General features: G+C 42.6%; 1 protein-coding gene across 3 annotated transcripts in view; it reads left to right on the top strand.

Annotated features, from left to right (window-relative positions):
• The window catches only part of vps13a (vacuolar protein sorting 13 homolog A), a 283,176-nt gene that overhangs the window by 87,571 nt on the left and 174,752 nt on the right, over positions 1 to 20,853 (top strand). For all 3 annotated transcript variants that reach the window (XM_078396225.1, XM_078396226.1, XM_078396227.1), the window contains 7 exons: positions 3,049 to 3,190; positions 3,454 to 3,544; positions 5,224 to 5,396; positions 7,237 to 7,393; positions 10,433 to 10,512; positions 12,781 to 12,840; positions 19,463 to 19,625. In XM_078396225.1, coding sequence (XP_078252351.1) covers positions 3,049 to 3,190; positions 3,454 to 3,544; positions 5,224 to 5,396; positions 7,237 to 7,393; positions 10,433 to 10,512; positions 12,781 to 12,840; positions 19,463 to 19,625 — 866 coding nt within the window. The remainder of the gene's footprint in view (positions 1 to 3,048; positions 3,191 to 3,453; positions 3,545 to 5,223; positions 5,397 to 7,236; positions 7,394 to 10,432; positions 10,513 to 12,780; positions 12,841 to 19,462; positions 19,626 to 20,853) is intronic.

Raw genomic sequence — 20,853 nt, 5'->3', positions numbered from 1 at the left:
TTTCATCTCCTCCCTTCTTGTGATCCAGGGATCCAGTCTTTCCTGGTGAAACAGCAAATCACTTGAACTTCTTTAAAATGCATTTGGTTTTCACAATGTGGTTTCCTCTGCATTTGAGTGATCCAAAGCATAGAATAATTGCTTTGTGGAGTACCTTAGTTCACAATGATCCTGGCCTTCCTGTTTCCTATCACATTAATTACCCATTCCACTCCCATTTTGGCCCAGCTGGAAAGGGTACGGAGAAGATTTACGAGGATGTCGCCAAGACTAGTTGAAGCTGGGACTATCCCAATGTTTAAGAAAGAGTTAGACAGGTACATGGATAGGACATATTTGGAGGGATGTGGACCAAATGCAGGCAGGTGGGATGAGGGCAGCTGGGACATTGGCCAGTTTAGGCAAGTTGGGCCAAAGGGCCTGTTTCCCTTATCCTTTCTCCTCTGCTCCTCTTTATTATTCAAAGCTAACTTGTTTTCTCTCTCCCAGTCCTGACGAAGGGTCATGCAGCTAAAACATTACCTTCCAGTTTCCCCAGATGATACCTGACCTCAGTGTTAACTCATCTTAAACTCTGCCAAATCTTAGAATGCAATTATCCACAATCGATGTGCTTACTGACTTAAATGCTGTTCTGGGAAGCTTGTTTAAAAAAACCATCCTTGCTCTAACATGATGCTCATCTTCATTTTGTAATATTCAAGGTCATTGTTGATAGCAATTCTGGCTACACACGCATCCCTAAGTTTATTTCCTGCACTGGTTCATTTAATGCCTTCTTCAGTTACATTTTCCCCACAGCCTGAGATTGGTGTTATTGGTAGGGTAGCAATAGACAATAGGTGCAGGAGGAGGCCATTCGGCCCTTCGAGCCAGCACTGCCATTCAATGTGATCATGGCTGATCATTCTCAATCAGTACCCCGTTCCTGCCTTCTCCCCATACCCCCTGACTCCGCTATCCTTAAGAGCTCTATCTATCTTAAGAGCAAATAAGAGATTAATATATAAAAAGTGAATAAGGTACTGATGTTAATTGGTTCGCTAACAGTAAACTGAAAAGGAGGAACCGGGTCTTTTTTGGGTGGCAGGTACCATTTCTGGGGCGCCAGCTATTTGTGATGTTCTTTAATGATTTGGATGTATCAGCCTAGAGTTCTGAGTTTGAGTGGTGCAAAGGTCCAGAAGTGCAATCCACTTAGCCATGGCACCCTTAGAGTCCTGGTAAAGGTGTTGTTTTGTTACTTTCACTGAATTTGTACTAAAATATAGCAGAATTAGTTAATACAAGAGTAGATCTACTTTATCCCAGATTAACAGCTAGAATTTGCTTATCATATGTGTCAAACTTCCATAGGAGTAAAACAAAAATTAGATGTACAGTCGCTAGATTTATCAAAATAAAATTTACAATACAGGTTTAGCGACCGCAAGTGGCATTGTGAGTGGCAAGCTATCTTTCTGGTTGTCCCTCTGACATGAAAGTTATTGGTTTTACTTCTAAACATTGTAATCCCTCCTTGGCCATGTCTAATTGTAATTTAATTCTAATTTTGTGTTTCAACTCTGCCTTGCTCCTGTGCAACACCCACAACATCTCCTCTAACCGTTCTGTTCAATTTTCAGTTTACACTCTGAACTTTCTGACAAGCCTTCTCTCACAAGCGGGACACCTTTAAAAGGCTACTTCCCTAAATCCCTTTTCAATTGTGCTATCCTCTCTCCTAACTGTTTCACAAAGACAACACAGCAATCCCTTGATTTTTATCACCGCCTGATAAGGGGTTTCGGATATACTACACGGACCTAACGTTTCATTCCCAGATCCCACCATCACCCCGACCGCTTAGAGCCCTGGCTTCTGACCCCACTCCCATCTCTCAAGGTGTATTAGCGAGCCCTTTTTCACACACTACATGGTCCGGTGACGAGGCTCTTGTTGCGGCTCATGTAGTAGCCGCTGGGGACAGTGCTTTATTCGGGCTGCCACCACTGAGAACGCATTTGGTTACCATGGGTCTCCCTCTCCTCTCACCTGCTGTCGGTGGTGACTTTGTCCATTCCCCATTCGACCGCCTCCGCCTGCTTCTCCCGTCACTCTGTCCAGTCGGCCTTTTTTTCGGAGCTCTAAACAACCGGGGAGACAGTGGGAGCCGGGGACGTGTTGGCAGGTCATTGCATTCACATTAAATTTACATTTTAAATTTGTTTTGTTTAAATTTCTGGAAATCCATGGTGCTTTACAGACCCAGGAGGATGTCCTTAGCAGGCATGGGGAGTATTGTTTTTTCATTATCACGTCACCTCTGTTGGTCTGGCAAAACGTATAATCCAGAAAGGCTCTGAAACCGAGGGTGCCGGAAAATCAGTGTTCAACCTGTATCCTAATTCCATGCTATTTTGTGACCATAATTTTGCACACCCATAATTATTCTTTTGTAATTCTCCGTTTCACAATATTGCCAGAGTGTTTTAAGGCTGTATACTTTTTGAATATGTGTGCAAGGACCAGTGTTCCACTGAAATTGCAGAAACAGCCTTGCATAACATTCTTTGGCGCTATCATTTCACTTGGGCATTCCCAGTTTACATTAAGTTGATGAAAGTAATTTATCATTATAGCAATGCCATCTGAACATAGCCAAAACAGTGCAGATGGCAGAAATAAACGGCAAGTCAGGCAGCATTTGAAGGATAGGAGATAGTGACAAAAAGTGAGTTAATGTTTTAGCTCAACAACCTTTGATCAGTTCTGATGTGTAGTCATCAATCTGAACATAACTCTGTTTCTCTTTCCATGGTTGCTGCCAGTATGTGCATGCAATTCTACTGTGGGGTGCATCTCTCTTTCATTTTTAGAAAACTGGTAACCTTATCTTTTTATCGTTTGTAACAGAAGCTCTGCTATGCAAATATCTTTAGATTTTTTAAATGGAAAACAAAGCAGGATTTTGAAACAGGAACCTAAAGTCATTTTAAGCAGTTCTCAAAGAATTGTTTTAACTACTGTCTATGTAATGTTAATACGTTGTTCCTTTACTTCATACAGATTTAAAGTTTATGGTGGGCTTGCTTTACTTTCGGTTTGCATCTCAGACCAAAAACTAAGGGGAGTTTTCGGGTTAATTGACAGCATTCCAAAACCAGAAAGTCGTACACTGCCACCACAGTCATCGTCAAAATCTAGACAGGTAGGCTTAATTTATAATCAATGAAGATGAAATTCTGCAAATTGCAGAAATCTATTGGTGAGCTTCAGTGAATAAAATATGGTTTGTTCATGAAAAGTTATTCTGAAAAAATTCTCAAGTTAATCGTAGTACAATAAAATTTCATTCTTAAATGAAAGATATGGCAAATATTGATATCCATGGAGCTATTTTCCCCCCAAGATTTAGCACTTTAATTTACATGAATTTTATTTTTTAATTTGTTCTGCCTCTCATCTATCAAGTCAAAGAAACTATCGCCTGATATGACGCCACAGTCTGTGAAAAAAAGAGCACTGCAAATGGATCTATACTCTTCTGTGCTCAGTATGACAGGTGAGATTTGTTGAAACATTTGGGGGGTTGAGGGATGGTGGTGGGAGGAATAATTCTTAAGTACTGTATTATTGGATACCAATCGGGCTCCATCCTGAAAGCTCTTAATCATACTCGTACAGCGTGGAAATAAGCCCTTTGGCCCAACTTGCCCATACCGGCCAACATGTCCCAGCTACACTAGTCCCATCTGCCCGCATTTGGCCCTTATCTCTCCAAACCTGTCCCATCCATGTACCTGTCTAACTGTTTTTTCAATGTTGGAATAGTCCCTGCCTTAACTACCTCCTTTGGCAGTTCGTTTCATACACCCGCACCCTTTGTGTGCAAAAGTTTCCCCTGAAATTTGTATTAAATCTTTTCACCTGATAGACACAAAATGCTGAAGTAACTCAGCGGGGCAGGCAGCATCTCTGGAGAGAAGGAATGGGTGAGGGGTCCAGGGCCTTCAGTCTGAAGAAGGGTATCGACCCAAAACGTCACCCATTTGTTCTCCCCTGAGTTGCTGCTTGTCCCGCTGAGTTACTCCAGCATTTTGTGTCTGTCTTCTGCATCTGTATTTCTTCCACACATTCTTACTAATTTTTAACTTTATACCTTTGAATATTTGAATACTTTAAAAACGTTTGTTCCGTTCGTTTGGTTTATGAACCAAATTAAATTTGCCCATCAATTATTCAGTTTAATCCTTTTAGTTTCTTTTAACCTACACCATGCTGGTTTTGTGGAGCCGTACTTGACAATCCTCAGGTCGGACAGAAATGTATTAAAAAAGTTCTTGCAGTGCAGAGCTCATTCACCTTGCAATGCACAATCTGGTCGTTTGCATTAGACAAAGCATAACATTCACTTGTCGATAGGGTGGATCTTCTCCCAATGTGAAGACATTTATTGACAGCCAAATAGGTACAGTGTGGTAACTCATGACATCAGTTTATATAAATACCCTCATACTCTGATGCTCTCATGACCAAGGCTCATTGCTAGTGCCTACGTGGCTCTTAATTTTTTTGTCCTTATTTCAGATTATTAATTGTAAATTCAATCTTGGTCTTTTGTTTGTATCCTCTCACAATGACCTTTGATTAATTAGATTTGTTTTCTATATTCTTAAGAGTGAAATGCCTTAAAATCGAATTTTGTTAAGAAACACAGCTTTTAATTGTCGGATGCCTGTGACAATACCATGAACATGCATTGTTTGAATGAGTTAAATAAATTCTAAAATTATCCTTCAATCTAACATGATTTTTATTCCTTAGCATTTGACTTAACATTTTTGTTGAAATTTGCAACATGGTGTCACCTGTTTTGATCTCTCTTCCAAAGTCAAAATTATCTCCGTTAATTGTTACAGGTCTTTTAATATATATCCCTGTGATTAACTGTTATTGACAAAGTACAATATTATTTTGTTCGGAATTAATAGTATTTGAATATTGTAATTAGTAACTAGGGTAAATAACAAGATAATATTTAGATAGTATATGCTTCAAAAGAAGAATACATGCATGGACATTTGAGGGTGGGCTTTTTCATTTTAAACTAATGAAATGAAGTGAGGAAAACTGCTTTGACATTAATCAAAGGGACTTTCTAGAAGGAAATAATGTGCATTTATATCTGTAATGGTGCACATTAAAATTCCCCATGTGTTTAACCATGTTTACCGTCTGCAGATTCTGATGATGAATACTACGATGCTCTCAGCTCTCCTGTAGATGGAAGTTCACCGGACTTGTCAAGTGATAATTCATTGAAAAGATCAGTATCGTCACGCCAGAAACAGTTGAAAAAGCAAGAATCTTTGAAAAATATGACTGAATTCCAAATGGAGTTTGAAATAACACAGGTAGTTTTAGATTATTTTTGGCCTTGTCCAAAAGTTCTTGTTGCTTCATTGTTAAACTTGGTTCATACCTGAGGATAACTTAATGTTTGGGAGTAAACTATGTAATTTTTCCAAACAAATTTTCTTTACCATCTCAGTTAACTTTCTTTTATGAAGAACAGGCATGAATTTATACGAAATCCAAGGAAACATTAGTTTATTTTGGAATACTATTTGTCACCTAAAACCTTTTTAAAAACCAAATTGTTTACTGCCCCAATCATTTAACATGTTGCTCCTATGAAACAAAGATCAACCAGTGATGTTACTTAACGTTTAATGGAAGGACTCCTTGCAGTGAGCATGAATAAATTGTTGAAAAAAAGGAGGTGAGAAGTTTAAATTAGTTCTATGCACCTAGAACATGATTTTTTATTAAAATCATTAGAAATTTTGAGTGTATCTTTGTAAGATAGCATTTATCGTGTGAGGAAAGGGCTGTACTGAAAGTCAAAACCTTTTCATGACAAATTGTTTTATGCAAAGCCTTTTAAGTACAATTAAGTGTGTAATCATGCCTGTTAACTTCACTCTACACAGCAGTATTTGAGCCACTGTGAAGCATTTCACAAATTACTTTTTTAAAGTTGCTATTAAACAAAGAAATATAGAAAAAAGGTACAGGAGTAGACCATTAGGCCCTTCGAGCCAGCACTGCCATTCAATGAGATCATGACTGATCATCCAGAAACAGTACCCCGTTCCTGCTTTCTCCACATATCCCTTGATTCTGTTAGACCTTAGAGCTATATCCAATATCTTGAATATATATAGTGAATCAGCCTCCACTGCTTTCTGTGGCAGAGAATTCCACAGATTCACCACACTCTGGGTGAAAAAGTTTTCCTCGTCTCGGTCCTAAATTGCCTGTTCCTTATTCTTAAACTGTGACCTCTGGTTCTGAATTCCCACAACATTGGGAATTCTTTTCCTGCATCAACCCTGTCCAATCCCTTAAGACTCTTATATGTTTCTATAAGATCCCCTCATCCTTCTAAATTCCAGTGAATATAAGCCCAGTCGATCCATTCTTTCATGTCAATTCCACCATCCTGGGAATTAACCTGGTGAATCTACACTGCACTCCCTCAATAACAAGAATGTCCTTCCTCAAACTAGGAGACCGAAACTGCACACAATACTCCAGGTGCGATCTCGCCAGGGCCCTGTACAACTGCAGTAGGACCTCTTTGCTCCTATACTCAAATCCTCTCGCTATAAAGGCCAACATGCCATTAGCTTTCTTCACTGCCTGCTGTACCCGCGTGCTTACTTTCAGTAACTGATGTACAAGGACACCCAGGTCTTGTTGCACCTCCCCTTTTCCTAATCTGACACCATTCAGATAATAATCTGCCTTCCTGTTCTTGCCACCAAAGTGGATAACCTCATATTATACTGCATCTGCCATGAATCTACCCACTCACGCAAGTCACCCTGCAGCCTCATAGCAACCTCCTCGCAGCTCACATTTGCCACCCAGCTGTCATCCCCAAACTTGGAGATATTGAACCTGTTTCAGATTTTTTTTAAATGGTGCTTTTGTTTAATTACTGCTCCATAGTTGCCAGAGTTGTATATCAGTGAACTCTTTAGAACTTTGTCAAATTAAACCTGATGATGACAAATACTTTTTAGTCAAACGTACTATTTTCCTGAAGAGAACATCCACCACTTCTAATTTTCCCTTTGATTTTTATTGTCTGAAGATTGAAAGACATATAGATTAAAATTGATTACTTGATTTTTGAATTCAAATAAATAATTCTGTTTTATTTCAATTTGCTTCAAATTATTCTAGATGTTACTTGGAATGTTCCGTCATGTACATGGTACTGAAAATCTTGTTTTGGAGTTGGAAATATTAGGACTTGGCACAGAGTTGAAATTGAGAACATACGATATGACTTTGCATACATATCTAAAAGAAATCAGCTTAAAATGTCCAGAACACAGAGGTAAGAAGAAAGTCTTCTAAACTTAAAAGTCTTCTAGTTACTTCTAGTAACTAAAAAGGCAATACGGGGAGAAAAGATGAAATACGAAGGTAAACCAGCTAATAATACAATAAAGGATAGCAAGAGTTTCTCCAGTTATATAAAGAGTAAGAAAGAGGCAAGAGTGAACTTTGGACTGCTGGAAAATATTGCAGGAGAAGTGATAATGGGTAATAAAGAAATGGTGGAGTTGAATAACTTTTTTGCTTCAGTATTCACAGTGGAAGACACCAGCAACATGCCTGAAATTCAAGAGAGTCTGGGGGTGTAAGTTGGTGGAGTGGCTATTTCTAGGGAGAAGGTGCTGGGGAAGCTGAAAGGGCTAAAGGTGGATGTCACCTGGACTGGATGGACTGCACCCCAGGGTTCTGAAAGAGGTGGCTTTGGAGATTGTGGAGGTGTTGACAGTGATATTTCAAGAATCACCCGAGTCAGGAGTGGTTCCAGATGGTTGAAAAATTGCCAATATTACCCGGCTGCACAAGAAGGGAGCAAAGCAAAGCAGAATTGTGGGAACTATAGGCCGGTTAGTCTGACTTTGGTGGTTGGTAAGATTCCATTATTAAGGATGAAGTTACGGAGTACTTAGAGGTTCATGAAAACATAGGCCAAAGTCAGCATGGCTTTGTGAAGAGGAGGTCTTGCCTGACAAATTTGCTGGGATTCTTTGAAGAAGTAAATAGCAAGACAGACAAAGGAGAGTCAGTTACCTAGATTTCCAGAAAGCTTTTCATAAGATGCCACACGGCAGGCTGCTAAGGAGGATGAGAGCCCATGATATTGAAGGGCAGATACTAGCATGGATATCAGGTTGGCTGGATGGCAGGAGGCAAAGAGTGGCTATAAAAGGGGGTTTTCTGATTGGCTGCCAGTGACTAGCGGAGTTCCGCAGGGCTCGGTTCTTGGTTCTTTGTCCTCCAAAATATTCCAAATGGAATTTAAACTGGAGGTGGCCGCTGCACTTAACGTATATTAATGATTGGATTAGGGGATTGAAGGCTTTGGGGCCAAGTTTGCAGATGATACGAAAATAGGTGGAGGGGCAGGTAGTGTACAGAAAGCAGGGACTGCAGAAGGACCTGGATACATTGGGAAAGTGGACAGCGACGTGGCAGATGGAATATAGTGTAGCAAAGCGTGGAGTCATGCATTTTGGTAGTAGGAATAAAGATGTAGATTATTTTCTAAATGGGGAGAGAATCCAGAAATCGGAGGTGCAAAAGGAATTAGGATGCTATTGCAGGACTCCCAAAAAGTTAATCTGCAAGTCAAATCGGTAGTATAGAAAACAAATGCAATGCAAGCACTTATTTCGAGAGGACGTATACAAAAACAGGGATATAATGCCGAGTCTCTATAAGGTGCTGGTGAGGCCGCATTTGGAATACTGGGAGCAATTTTGGGCACCATTTCTGAGGAAGGATATGCTGGCTCTGGAGATGGTCCAGAGGAGGTTTACATGAATGATCTCAGGAATGAGTAGGTTAACATATGAGCGTTTGAAGGCACTGGGCCTGTTCTCGCTGGAGTTTAGAAGAATCAGGGGGGACTTCATTGAAACATACAAAATAGTGAAAGGCTTGGATAGAGTGGATGTGGAGAGGATGTTTCCACTAGTGGGAGAGCCTAAGACTAGGTCATAGGCTCACAATTAAAGGATGTTATTTTAGGAAGGAGGTGAGGAGGAATTTCTTTAGTCAGAGGATGGTGAATCTGTGGAATTCTTTGCCACCGAAGGCTGTGGAGGCTAAATCATTGGATATATTTTAGGGAGAGATAGATTTCTTGATTAATACAGGTGTCAGAGGTTATGGGGAGAAGGCAGGAGAGGGAGAGATAGATCAGCCAAGATTGAATGGCGGAGTAGACTTGATGGGCCAAATGGCCTAATTCTACTCCTATCACTTATGACTTATGATCTTATTAATTGTGAAATGATGATTGTGCAGTTGTTAAGAGGGAGGGAGAGGGAAGAATTGTGTCCATTATTGCTGATGTCTGCTATAACTGAGTAAGCGATTATTAGTGCAGAAAGGAACTACAGTTAAATGGATTATACTGAAGGTAGGCACAAAGTTCCGGAGTAACTCAGTAGGTCAGGCTGCATCTTTGGAGAACATGGGTAGGTGACGCTTTGGATCGATACCCTTCTTCAGTCTCTGGGTCTAGAACTGGGCATTGGATACAGGTGAGTTGATGGCCCCGGCCTGCTGGTGGTTGGCAGAGAGGGGAAGATTGGGTGTGCCACTGGTTGCAACTGGAGTGCAGATGAGGTGTGGCAGTGGCTGGGGGGTGGCCATGGCGACAGCAGTCTTGGCTGGCGCGTGGCAGTTGTGGTGGCGGCAGTGGCGGGCACGGCCTGGGTGGCGGCAGGGGTGCCGGCAGGCGCTGCCTGAGAGCAGTGTGGGGTGGGGGCTGTGGTAGCTGGGGTGACGACAGTGGGAGCAGCAAGCACTGCCTGGGAGCATGCATTGGGAACACATGGTCTAGTGTAAATGGTGGAATAGGTGCACCCTCTCAATTTACCGACCCATCTATCCCATAAGTCATCATCTCCCTGGACTCTTGCAGTGAGCTCATTTGTTACCTCAGGACCAGCTGAAATAGAGTGCGAGCAAATTATATTAGATGCTGAGAAATTACTGAAAAAAATTGTACTAGAATTACAATCCAATTGCTGGGCTATTGGGAAGGAGGTGGTTTGATGACAATAGATATTAGCAGGTTTTAATGTGACTGAGAACATGGGTTGAAACTTACGAAAGCCTGAATAAAGGTATGGATGAACTTGAGCATCAAGGGTGTGAACATGTTCTGGGTTTAAATTGTTTTGAGGGGAGACAGATTTGCAGGCATTAAAATGGAGCAAATATATGTTTTTAAGAACATAATTGTGAAGAAATGAATGTAATCTGGAAAAACGTATTTGTAATTATTGGAGAAATCTAATCAATTTGCAGGAAACGTACGGTGACTCATTATCACCTTTTAACATTTTAGATTCTGAAAATAACCCGATTTATATTGTCACCACGTTGGACAACAATGCAGATGATCTCCTTACCATAGAATATATTAAGGTATTGAATAACACTAAACCAAATTCCTTTTATTGGTGATGCATGATTACATCAATTATTGTTTGAAAGTTGCAATATTCAAACTATGTTAATGAGGACTTCTCACATCAATTTCCAACTAATAATGAAACCAAAAGACAAAAGAGACTGTCGATATAGGAATCTGAAAAAAAAAAATGCTGGACTGACGACGATTTAGGTTGGGACTCTTCTTAGGACTGAAGAAGGTCCCTGACCCAAAACATTGTCTGTCCATTTTCTCCCGCAGATGCTGCCTGGCCTGCTGAATTCCCAAAGCAGGTTTTTTTTTGTTATTAATTATCCAAACAACTGAGTTTGAAAAAACATCCAATTCTTTTCAGTGGAAAAATTCATAGTTGCAATTTGAAATGAAGTTTCTGTGTAACTTTTTTTAAAGCAAAGAAATTATAGGATACGGTAGCCCGTCAAACAAATATAAAGTGATGCAGTAAAGTGAGTAGTGAATTAGCAACATTTTGCGATCTCCAAAAAAGTTTAATTCCATTGACAGCAGGGGAAAGCAGGTCAGCTTTGCTGCGTTCTGTATTGAATGTTATGGTAGTCTGCCGTAGAACAATATGTTTATGATGGCACCCAGCTCCATGACATTTTAAGTTCACCTGCTGGATATCCTCAATGCTCTTGTCTTATCCACGTTCAGCTATCCTATTCAACGTTATCAGATTAAGCTTCATTAGCCATTTCTCCGTCCGTATATCTGTGACTAAATTAAATACTGTTATATTCTTAGCCAGCCTGTCTGCAACTCAACCAATTTTGATGATCTCTGCAATCTTACTAACAAACCCATCTACATTTATATAGGGTTCCTAGCACAAATCCCTTGGAACACCACTGCTCATAGACCTCCATCTGGAAGAATACTCTTCCGCCATGACAGTGTCTTTTATGGGTTCTAAATTTTAACTACCAATTGCTTGGATCCCATGTATCAAAATTTTCTGGATAAGCCAACAGAAGGATTTTATTAAAAGCCTCAGGAAAATCCATGTGGACAATATCCACTCTTGTCTCCTTCATCACATTAGTCGTCTTCTTTAAAAACATCTCAATCAAGTCAGTACGGTATGGCCTGCAAACAGCAAAGTTCATGCTGACTATCCTTAATTATCCCATTCAATCCCTAATTATTCCAACTGTGAGTAAATCCTATCCTGAAGAATCCCCTTCCAACAACTTCCATGCCACTGTCCTGTAATTTCCTTGATTATCTCTAATCCACCTCTAAAACTAAGGAACAACACTAGCTGCTCTCCAGTCCTTGGGTCCTTGCCTGCATCTAGAGAGGATCCAAAGATTTTCGCCAAAACCTTAGCAATCTCCTCTCTTGCCTCTCACAGCCTGGGATATATCTCATCATGCCCTGGGATTTATCTACCTTAATCTTCTTCATGAGACCCAACACCACCCCAACCTTGATCTAACTGCCCCAGGCATATTAGTACACCCTGCCGTGATCTCATTAACCTCCACGTACTTCTAGTTGGTGAATGCAGATGCAAACTACTAATTTAATACCTTGCCTACATCCTCTGATTCCAAGCATAAATTATCCTACTTTCTCCCTCCTTGGTTTCTTGTTGTTAATCTTTTACCAAAGACCTTTTATGGACCCTTTTGACCCTCCTAGTTCCTTGCTATGGTTCACGCTTGTTTTATTTATATTCTTCAATAATCCTGACTGATTTCATCTTCCAAAACCTTTCATATTCCCTTATTCAATCAAATTTGCAATCTCTTTTGTCATTCAAGATTTCCTTACCTTGCCATTGTTGTCTCCCCTCTTCATTGGAACATGCTGGTCCTGAATGTTGATCAGCAGGTCTTTACATGGCTCCCACATGTCTGAAGAAAGGTCCTGATTCGAAATGTTACCTATCCATGTTCTCCAGAGATGATTCCCGACCTGCTGAGTTACTCCAGAATATTGTCTTCTCACCTGTCTGATATGGTCATGCAATAACAGCTGCACCCAATTTACTCTCTGTATATCCTACTTAATAAGGTTGTAATCTGCCTCACCTCTTTGTAGTACATTTCCCCCAAAGTTCAAATTTATCCTTATTCATAACTATCTTAGAAAGGAGTTTTAATCACTGTTCGCAAAATGCTCTTCTACTGAGACACAAGTCATCTAGCTAGGCATTCATTTATCAAATTAATGTTTTGAAGTTGCATCTTAGTATTTTAAATGACATAAATAAAAATGAATCGCTTATTTTTCAGGCCAACAGAAATGGACCAGAGTTTGCAACTACCTACAACAATACTGAGCAACTCATCAAGGTAAAGGTTCCACAGGGCAAAGAACCACTGGTTTTCAGTAATCACTATGAGTTGCGAAAAATGGAGTGCTTTGTGGAACATTGTTTTGACTTACCAATTAAAGATGATATACTGGTCGGAAAGAAAACTGCAGATGCTGGTTTACATCGAAGGTAGACACAAAATGCTGGAGTAACTCAGAGGGTCAAGCAGGATCTCTGGAGAGACGGAATGGGTGATATTTCGGGTCGAGACCCTTCTTCAGACTGATGTCAGGGGAGGCGGTGGGACAAAGATAGGATGTAGTAGGAGACAGGAAGACTAGTGGGAGAACTGGGAAGAATGAGATGCTGTTCCTCCAATTTGCGCTGGGCCTCACTATGACAATGGAGGAGGCCCAGGACAAAAAGGTCAGATTGGGAGGGGGAGTTGAAGTGCTGAGCCAACGGGAGATCAGGTTGGTTAAGGCGGACTGAGCAGAGGTGTTGAGCGAAATGATCGCCGAGCCTGCGCTTGGTCTCGCCGATGTAGAGAGGTTGACATCTGGAACAGCGGATACAATAGATGAGGTTGGAGGAGGTGCAGGTGAACCTCTGCCTCACCTGGAAAGACTGGGTCCTTGGATGGTGTCGAGGGGGGAGGTAAAGGGACAGGTGTTGCATCTCCTGCGGTTGTAGGGGGAAGTACCTGGGGAGGGGGTGGTTTGGGTGGGAAGGGACGAGTGGACCAGGGAGTAACGGAGGGAACGGTCTCTGCAGAAAGGGGTGGAGATGGGAAGATGTGGCCACTAGTAGGATCCCGTTGGAGGTGGCGGTAATGTTGGAGGATAATTTGTTGTATACGACGGCTGATGGGGTGGAAAGTGAGGACCAGGGGGACTCTAACCTTGTTACAAATGGGGAGAGGGGGAGCAAGAGCGGAGCTGCGGGATATAGAGGAGACCCTAGTGAGAGCCTCATCTATAATGGAAGAGGGGAACCCCCGTTTCCTAAAGAATGAGGACATCTCTGATGCCCTAGTATGAAACACCTCATCCTGGGCACAGATGCGGCGTAGACGGAGGAATTGGGAGCAGAGGATAGAGTTTTTACAGGAAACAGGGTGGGAAGAAGTGTAGTCAAGATAGCTATGGGAGTCAGTAGGTTTGTACGAGATGTCGGTCACTAGTCTGTCTCTTGTGATGGAGATGGTAAGATCCAGAAACGGTCGGGAGATGTCGGAGATAGTCCAAGTATATTTAAGAGCAGGATGGCAATTAGTAATGACATTTATGAAGTCAGTGAGTTCTGCATGGATACAATAGGTAGCACCAATGCAGTCGCCAATGTAGTTCGGGGTGGGGCCAGTGTACGCCTAGAACAGGGATTGTTCAACGTACCCTACAAAGAGGCAGGGATAGCTGGGGCCCATGCGAGTGCCCATAGCTACGCCTCGGATTTGGCGGAAGTGGGAGGAAGCAGAGGTTGATGAGGGTAAGAACCAGCTCTGCTAGGTGGAGGAGAGTATTGGTAGATGGAGATTGGCTGGTTCTGTGGTCGAGGAAGAAACGGAGGGCTTCAAGACCATCCTGGTGGGGGATGGAGGTGTAGAGTGACTGGACATCCATAGTAAAGATGAGGGAGTGGGGGCCTATTAGTTATCGTGGAGAGAAGAGATGATCTGGCATTTATCTTGGTATCAGGGGCTCAATAAATATTATTCTTGTGTTTTATGTTCTTTTGAGTAATTGGAGGGGGATGTTACATGTATTTTGACTATTATCTGTTTCAATTTTTTATTCTGAAATACTTGAATCCTGCTTGGTTCAAATGTTCCTGGAGCTGGATGATTTTAGTTAATTTTGAGACAGCTAAAGGAAAGAGACGGATAAAACAGCTTGTGCTACAACATTTTTGCTTGTGTGTTTTTGATGTCTGAAAATAGCAGCTTTAGTTCTAGGTTTAAAAAAAACTTTATTTACTAAAATGCAGCAAGGATTTTTAAGCAGAAAGAAAAGCAATATTGAGAATTGGAACTGTCAAAAACACTGGAAGGAAAACAATTTGCCACCATATCCTTTGACTTCCTTGGTAAATAATGTGGTCAAGTCAAGTCAAGTCAAGTCAAATTTATTTGTCACATACACATACACGATGTGCAGTGAAATGAAAGTGGCAATGCCTGCGGATTGTGCACAGAAAAGAATTACAGTTACAGCATATAAATAAAGTTAATAAGTTACTATAGTGTAGACAAAAATTTAGTCTCTGGGGTTATAAAAGTTGACAGTCCTGATGGCCTGTGGGAAGAAACTCCGTCTCATCCTCTCCGTTTTCACAGCGTGACAGCGGAGGCGTTTGCCTGATCGTAGCATCTGGAACAGTCCGTTACTGGGGTGGCAGGGGTCACTCATGATCTTGCTTGCTCTGGATCTGCACCTCCTGATGTATAGGTCCTGCAGGGGGACGAGTGTAGTTCCCATGGTGCGTTCTGCCGATCGCACTACTCTCTGCAGGGCCATCCTGTCCTGGGCAGAGCTGTTCCCAAACCAGACTGTAATGTTGCCAGACAGGATGCTCTCTACAGCCCCAGAGTAGAAGCAATGAAGGATCCTCAGAGACACTCTGAATTTCCTCAGTTGTCTAAGGTGGTAAAGGCGCTGCTTTGCCTTACCCACCAGTGCGGCAATGTGCATTGCCCACGTCAGATCCTCTGTGATGCGGACTCCCAAGTATTTAAAACTGCTCACCCTATCCACAGTAGACCCATTTATATCCAGTGGCGTGTACGTCCTTGGATGTTTAGCCTTTCTGAAGTCCACAATCAGCTCCTTAGTTTTTTTGACATTCAAGAGGAGGCTATTGTCCCGACACCAGAGTGCCAGATCAGCCACCTCCTCCCGGTAGGCCTTCTCATCGTTGTTGGAGATCCGGCCCACCACCACAGTGTCATCAGCAAACTTGATGATGGAGTTTGGGCTGAACCTGGCCCCACAGTCATGTGTGCACAGGGAGTACAGTAGGGGGCTAAGGACGCAGCCCTGGGGGGATCCTATGTTCAGGGTGAAGGAGCTAGATGTGTGTTCCCCCATCCTGAGCACTTGGGGCCTGGCCGTGAGAAAGTCCAGGACCCAGGCACACAGAGAGGTGCTAAGCCCCAGTTCCAGCAGCTTCTCAACCAGTCTGCTGGGGACTATTGTGTTGAAAGCTGAACTAAAGTCAATGAACAGCATCCTCACATAGCCCCCCTGGTTGTCCAGATGAGAGAGAGCGGTGTGTAGAACCTGGGAGACCGCATCATCCGTGGACCTGTTCGAACGGTATGCGAACTGTAGTGGGTCCATGTTGCGAGGAAGGAGAGCGCAGATGTGCTTCTTGACTAGCCTCTCAAAGCTTTCCATGACAACCGAGGTGAGGGCCACCGGTCGGTAGTCATTTAAACACGCTGGAGAGGCATTCTTTGGCACCGGTACAATGATGGATCTTTTGAAGCATGCAGGGACCACGGACTTGGCCAAGGAGAGGTTGAATATTGTGGTGAGCACTGGAGCAAGCTGAGTAGCACAAGACTTTAGCACTCGCCCAGATATACCATCTGGGCCTCCAGCTTTCCTCGTGTTCACACGCGTCAGAGCCCATCTCACCTCATGCTCAGACACCGAGAATGTTACAAGCCCTTACCCAATCCAATATAGACTGGCACTTTTTTGATGGAGGTGGTTTTGATTTCTGTTCAGTTTGATCATGAATTTTGCATATTTGTTTTTAATGATATTCACATTTGTTGGCATGGGTGGTGCGCACGCCGTGCGTAATCAGTTAATACCAATCTTTAAAAAAAAGATGAATTAAGGGATGTTTATGGTGCCTGTGAAAAATGCTGTAGAATTGCAGAGAATTTCATCCCGTCCATTCCCCCTGCATGCTCCAAGTTGGATCCTGAATCAATTGTTGGTCTGTTGTTATTCATTTGGGAAGGGGGGGTTCCATGGAAAAAAAATCTGCAGTGGGAGAAGAGATAACATTCTTGCATCTGAAGGAAATGCTAATCTTAAAGTTTTGATTGCATATAAAGAGCCCTTTTGCAAATTTTCACCTCTAACTTTGTCACTCACTGCATTCATCTGCCAGTCAACCTCACTCGTCTGTATCCACCTATCATTTGTCAGGCTTTGCCCTACCACTACCTTCTCCAGTTTTCTCTCTCTCCCCCCCAGCACCCCACATTACACTCAACAAGTTTTCTAACTAAATGCCATGCATGTTATTAATGGTCCTTGAAATCTATATGCAGCGATTACAAAAGTTGGCTGGCACTGTTCCTCCAGTGAGTCAAAGAAACAGTAGCCATCCTTCCATTTATAGAGGGGTTACATTCCTGGTTAATATGGAAACGGCTGGGCCTTTGGACAAATGCATTAAGGATATTGTGGTACATTGTCTTCCAGTGGGCAGAGAATGGCAGACTATTTATTGCAACAAATTAAAGGCATACCCAAAAGAAACAATGGCACAATAGAAAAAAAAATCATAACTTGAATGCTCGTCATTTATAGAGCACGTGTATATTTTGAGGAGTATTTTGCCGACATGACAGCTCAAACCTCCCCTGTCCACAGGGATCTCAGAAATCTCATGACTGACTGCTTCGTTTCCCTGAAAACCTTGGTGGACATATGCCCAATCACTTGTAGGGCTTAAAGGTTAAGCAATTTGTAGGAGAGTGGAATAAAACTAGTATCTTAACAAAATTGTTGTGCTTTTGACCCGCGATATAAAACACATAAGGGTGTAAATTGGAGCCACAAGGTAATGCTAATAAGTTACATGATATTGGTAGCTCTGCAAATTTTTATTGTGTCATATTCAAAGATTAAATATGTTATAACTAAGCATGGCTCTCTAAAATATTATAGAGATTCTCTTGGAACATTGGAACTAGTGACATGACTTGGCAGTCAACATGCAAATGGGAGAGGGCATGAAATGACTGTTTTGACCATGGGTCAAATTTCATCTCCTTAACTTGTTATTAAAGAGCTTCACCTGAAGCCTGCATTTGATCTCTGCCCCTGTAAAAAGTCCAGGCACTGCGTGCTGCAGAAGGTCCCAGCACGCCGAGTGTGGCACAAGGTCCAGGAGAAGAAGCTGCAGAGCCAGGCCATGCTTGCCCCAAAAACTGGAAACCAGAGAGGAGGGTAGAGGGATTTGGCAACTGCGGCAGATGCTGGACAAAGGGCCAGTTAGAAGAAACGGGGGTCTTGCGTTCCGTGCCCTCAAGGTCGGCTGTGGGAAGTGCCCCCAGGGGACAAAGGTTGAAGATGGCTGGGCGAGGAGAGGGACGACGATTCGTGGGATGACTGGATGCAATGTGCATTTATGATCTGCTGCAGCTGGGACTTTGAAAATGGCGTCAAAACCTGGCAACTCGCATATAGAATCAGTGGGCTGTTGCTTTGCATTCTGTACTTAACTGGGGATTGAACTTATGTCATAGAGTGATACAGTGTGGAAACAGGACCTTCGACCCAACTTGCCCATACCGGCCGACATGTCCCAGCTACACTGGTCCCACCTGCCAGCAATTTGGTCCATGTCCCTCCAAACCTGCCCTATCCATGTACCTGTCTTAATGCTTCTTAAATGTTGAGGTAGTCCCTGCCTCAACTACCTCTTTTGGCAGCTTGTTCCATACATCCACCACCCTATGTGTGATAAAGTTGACCCTCAGATTCCTATTAAATCTTTTTCCCATCACCTTAAACCTATGTCCTCTGGTCCTCGAATTACTACTCTGGGCAAGAGACTTTGTGCATCTACCTGATCTATTCCTTTCATGATCTTATACACCTCTATAAGATCACCCCACATCCTCCTGTGCTCCAAGAAATAGAGTCCCAGCTTACTCAACCTCTGCCTATAGCTCAGACTCTCTGGTCCTGGCAACAATCTGATGTAAGGCAATAATCTTAATGATCTGTACAAGAAAATATTTTAATTGTATCTTGGTACACATGATAATAATGAACCATTAAAAGATTGGTCAAGATAGACACAAAATGCTGGAGTAACTCAGCGGGACAGGCAGCATCTCTGTAGAGATGGAATGGGTGATGTTTCGGGTCGAGACCCTTCTTAAGACCTGAAACGTCACCCATTCCTTCTCTCTGGAGATATTGCTTGTCCAGCTGAGTTACTCCAACATTTTGTGTCTATCTTCGGTTTAAACCAGCATCTGCAGTTCTTTCCTATACAAAAGAATGGTTAACTGAGATGAACTTTTCTTTATCATACTTTATGATGCAGTTAGATAGAACAGTATTTTCCTTGTGCATAGTTGAAATTTAAGTAACTTTAATGATAATATGAACTTAAATCTCTACTTAATAATATGCATTTTATATTTTTCTAATAATTGGTGATACACAGAAGTACAAACTTTGGACCTGTAAATAAAAATAAAATATTTGTGCAGATTCATTGTTAAAAGGCATAAGCAAAATCAGTTATTTGTGAACAGAATTTGGTTTTTTTTTAAAATGAATATCGCGCAAGATTGATGGCTCATAGATGGATTGTGTTTTATTGTTATTTTTTTCCATCTCTAAGGTGGGTTGGATTTAGATAATTTTAGCTCAGAATTGTCCAATTATCTTTTATTTTAGGTAAACATTTCTTCTCTGGATGTCCATCTACACACAGAATCTCTGCTGAGTACCATTAATTTCCTGAAGAGCCTCATACCACATTCAGAAAGCAAGGCCAGTTCAGATGAGCCTGTCCCTGCCATTGAGCAGAGGAAAGAGGTCGTCACAAAGAAAAAGTCGTGTAAGAAAATATTGTTTTTACTTTTTGAAGAAAGGTGCTGCTTATTTTTAAATTGTTTGCTTTTAAATTCCATTTCTTAGTTTCCACCTAGGCTGTATTAACAAGGATGTCTTCTTAGGCCCCCTCGGTCATGGCTGACCATGGGTGATGCCTCCTAGTTGGCTGTTTGGTCCGCACCTCGGCTAGAGCAGCGTCGCTTGTGGCTGAAGAGACCAATGCAGGAGTGAAGGTCTCTGTCGCTAAGGTCACATTTGTGTGTGGACTCTGGTCTGTTGAAGTTGCTGCGCTCCTTTCTACGTGCCCGCTTTTCTGCCGCTGCGTTCATCAGATTCTCTTCCCCCGTTTTGAGATGTTGGTTCAGGGTACATCTCCACCTTGTACGGTCAGCTGCAAGGCTCTCCCAGGACCACATCGATGTCGAGTACCTTCAAATCTCTCTTGCAGACATCCTTGTAACGTAGCTGGGGGCGGCCGATGGTTCTCCTCCCAGATGTTAGCTCTACATAGAGGATGTCGTTTGGAATACGGCCATCCTCTATGCAGTGGACATGGCCCAGCCACCGCAGTCTGCACTGCCTGAGTAGAGTGTACATACTCGGAAGGCCAGCGCGAGAGAGAATCTCAGCGTTGGACACTCTGTCTTGCCAGGATATACCCAGGATTCGGCGGAAGCTTCTAAGGTGGAAGGTGTGGAGTCTTTTCTCCAGTCTGGCATATGTAGTCCATGTCTCACTGCCTTACAGCAGCGCGCTGTTGACACAGGCGTTGTAGACTGCTATCTTTGTCTTCACTGTCAGCTTTGGATTGGTCCACACTCGACTTGTGAAGCGAGCGAGAGTTGTAGCTGCCTTCCTGATCCTCTGTGTCCATGGAGAGGTTGTCGGTGATGGTGGAGCCGAGGTACTTGAACTGATGGACGGCATTGAGTTTGTACTCGTCGATGGTGATGACAGGCGGTGCCTCTGTATCCTGTCCCAGGACGTTTGTCTTCTTCAGGCTGATGGTCAGCCCAAAGTTCTTGCAAGCCCGATAGAAGCGGTCCATCAATGACTGTAGTTCCTGCTGGGTGTGGGACACAACTGCTGCGTCATCGGCGAACAACATGTCTCTGATGAGAGCTTCACATACTTTTGTCTTGGCTCGGAGGCAGGTGAGGTTGAAGAGCTTGCCGTCTGATCTAGTACGCAGGTAGATCCCTTCTGAGGCGGTGCCGAAGGCATGTTTCAGG

The sequence above is a fragment of the Rhinoraja longicauda genome, chromosome 3 (assembly GCF_053455715.1).
Source record: "Rhinoraja longicauda isolate Sanriku21f chromosome 3, sRhiLon1.1, whole genome shotgun sequence".
NCBI classification, from domain to species: Eukaryota; Metazoa; Chordata; class Chondrichthyes; order Rajiformes; family Arhynchobatidae; genus Rhinoraja; species Rhinoraja longicauda.
The sequence above is the reverse complement of the archived record's forward strand: the minus strand, read 5'-3'. Positions and strand labels throughout refer to the sequence as shown.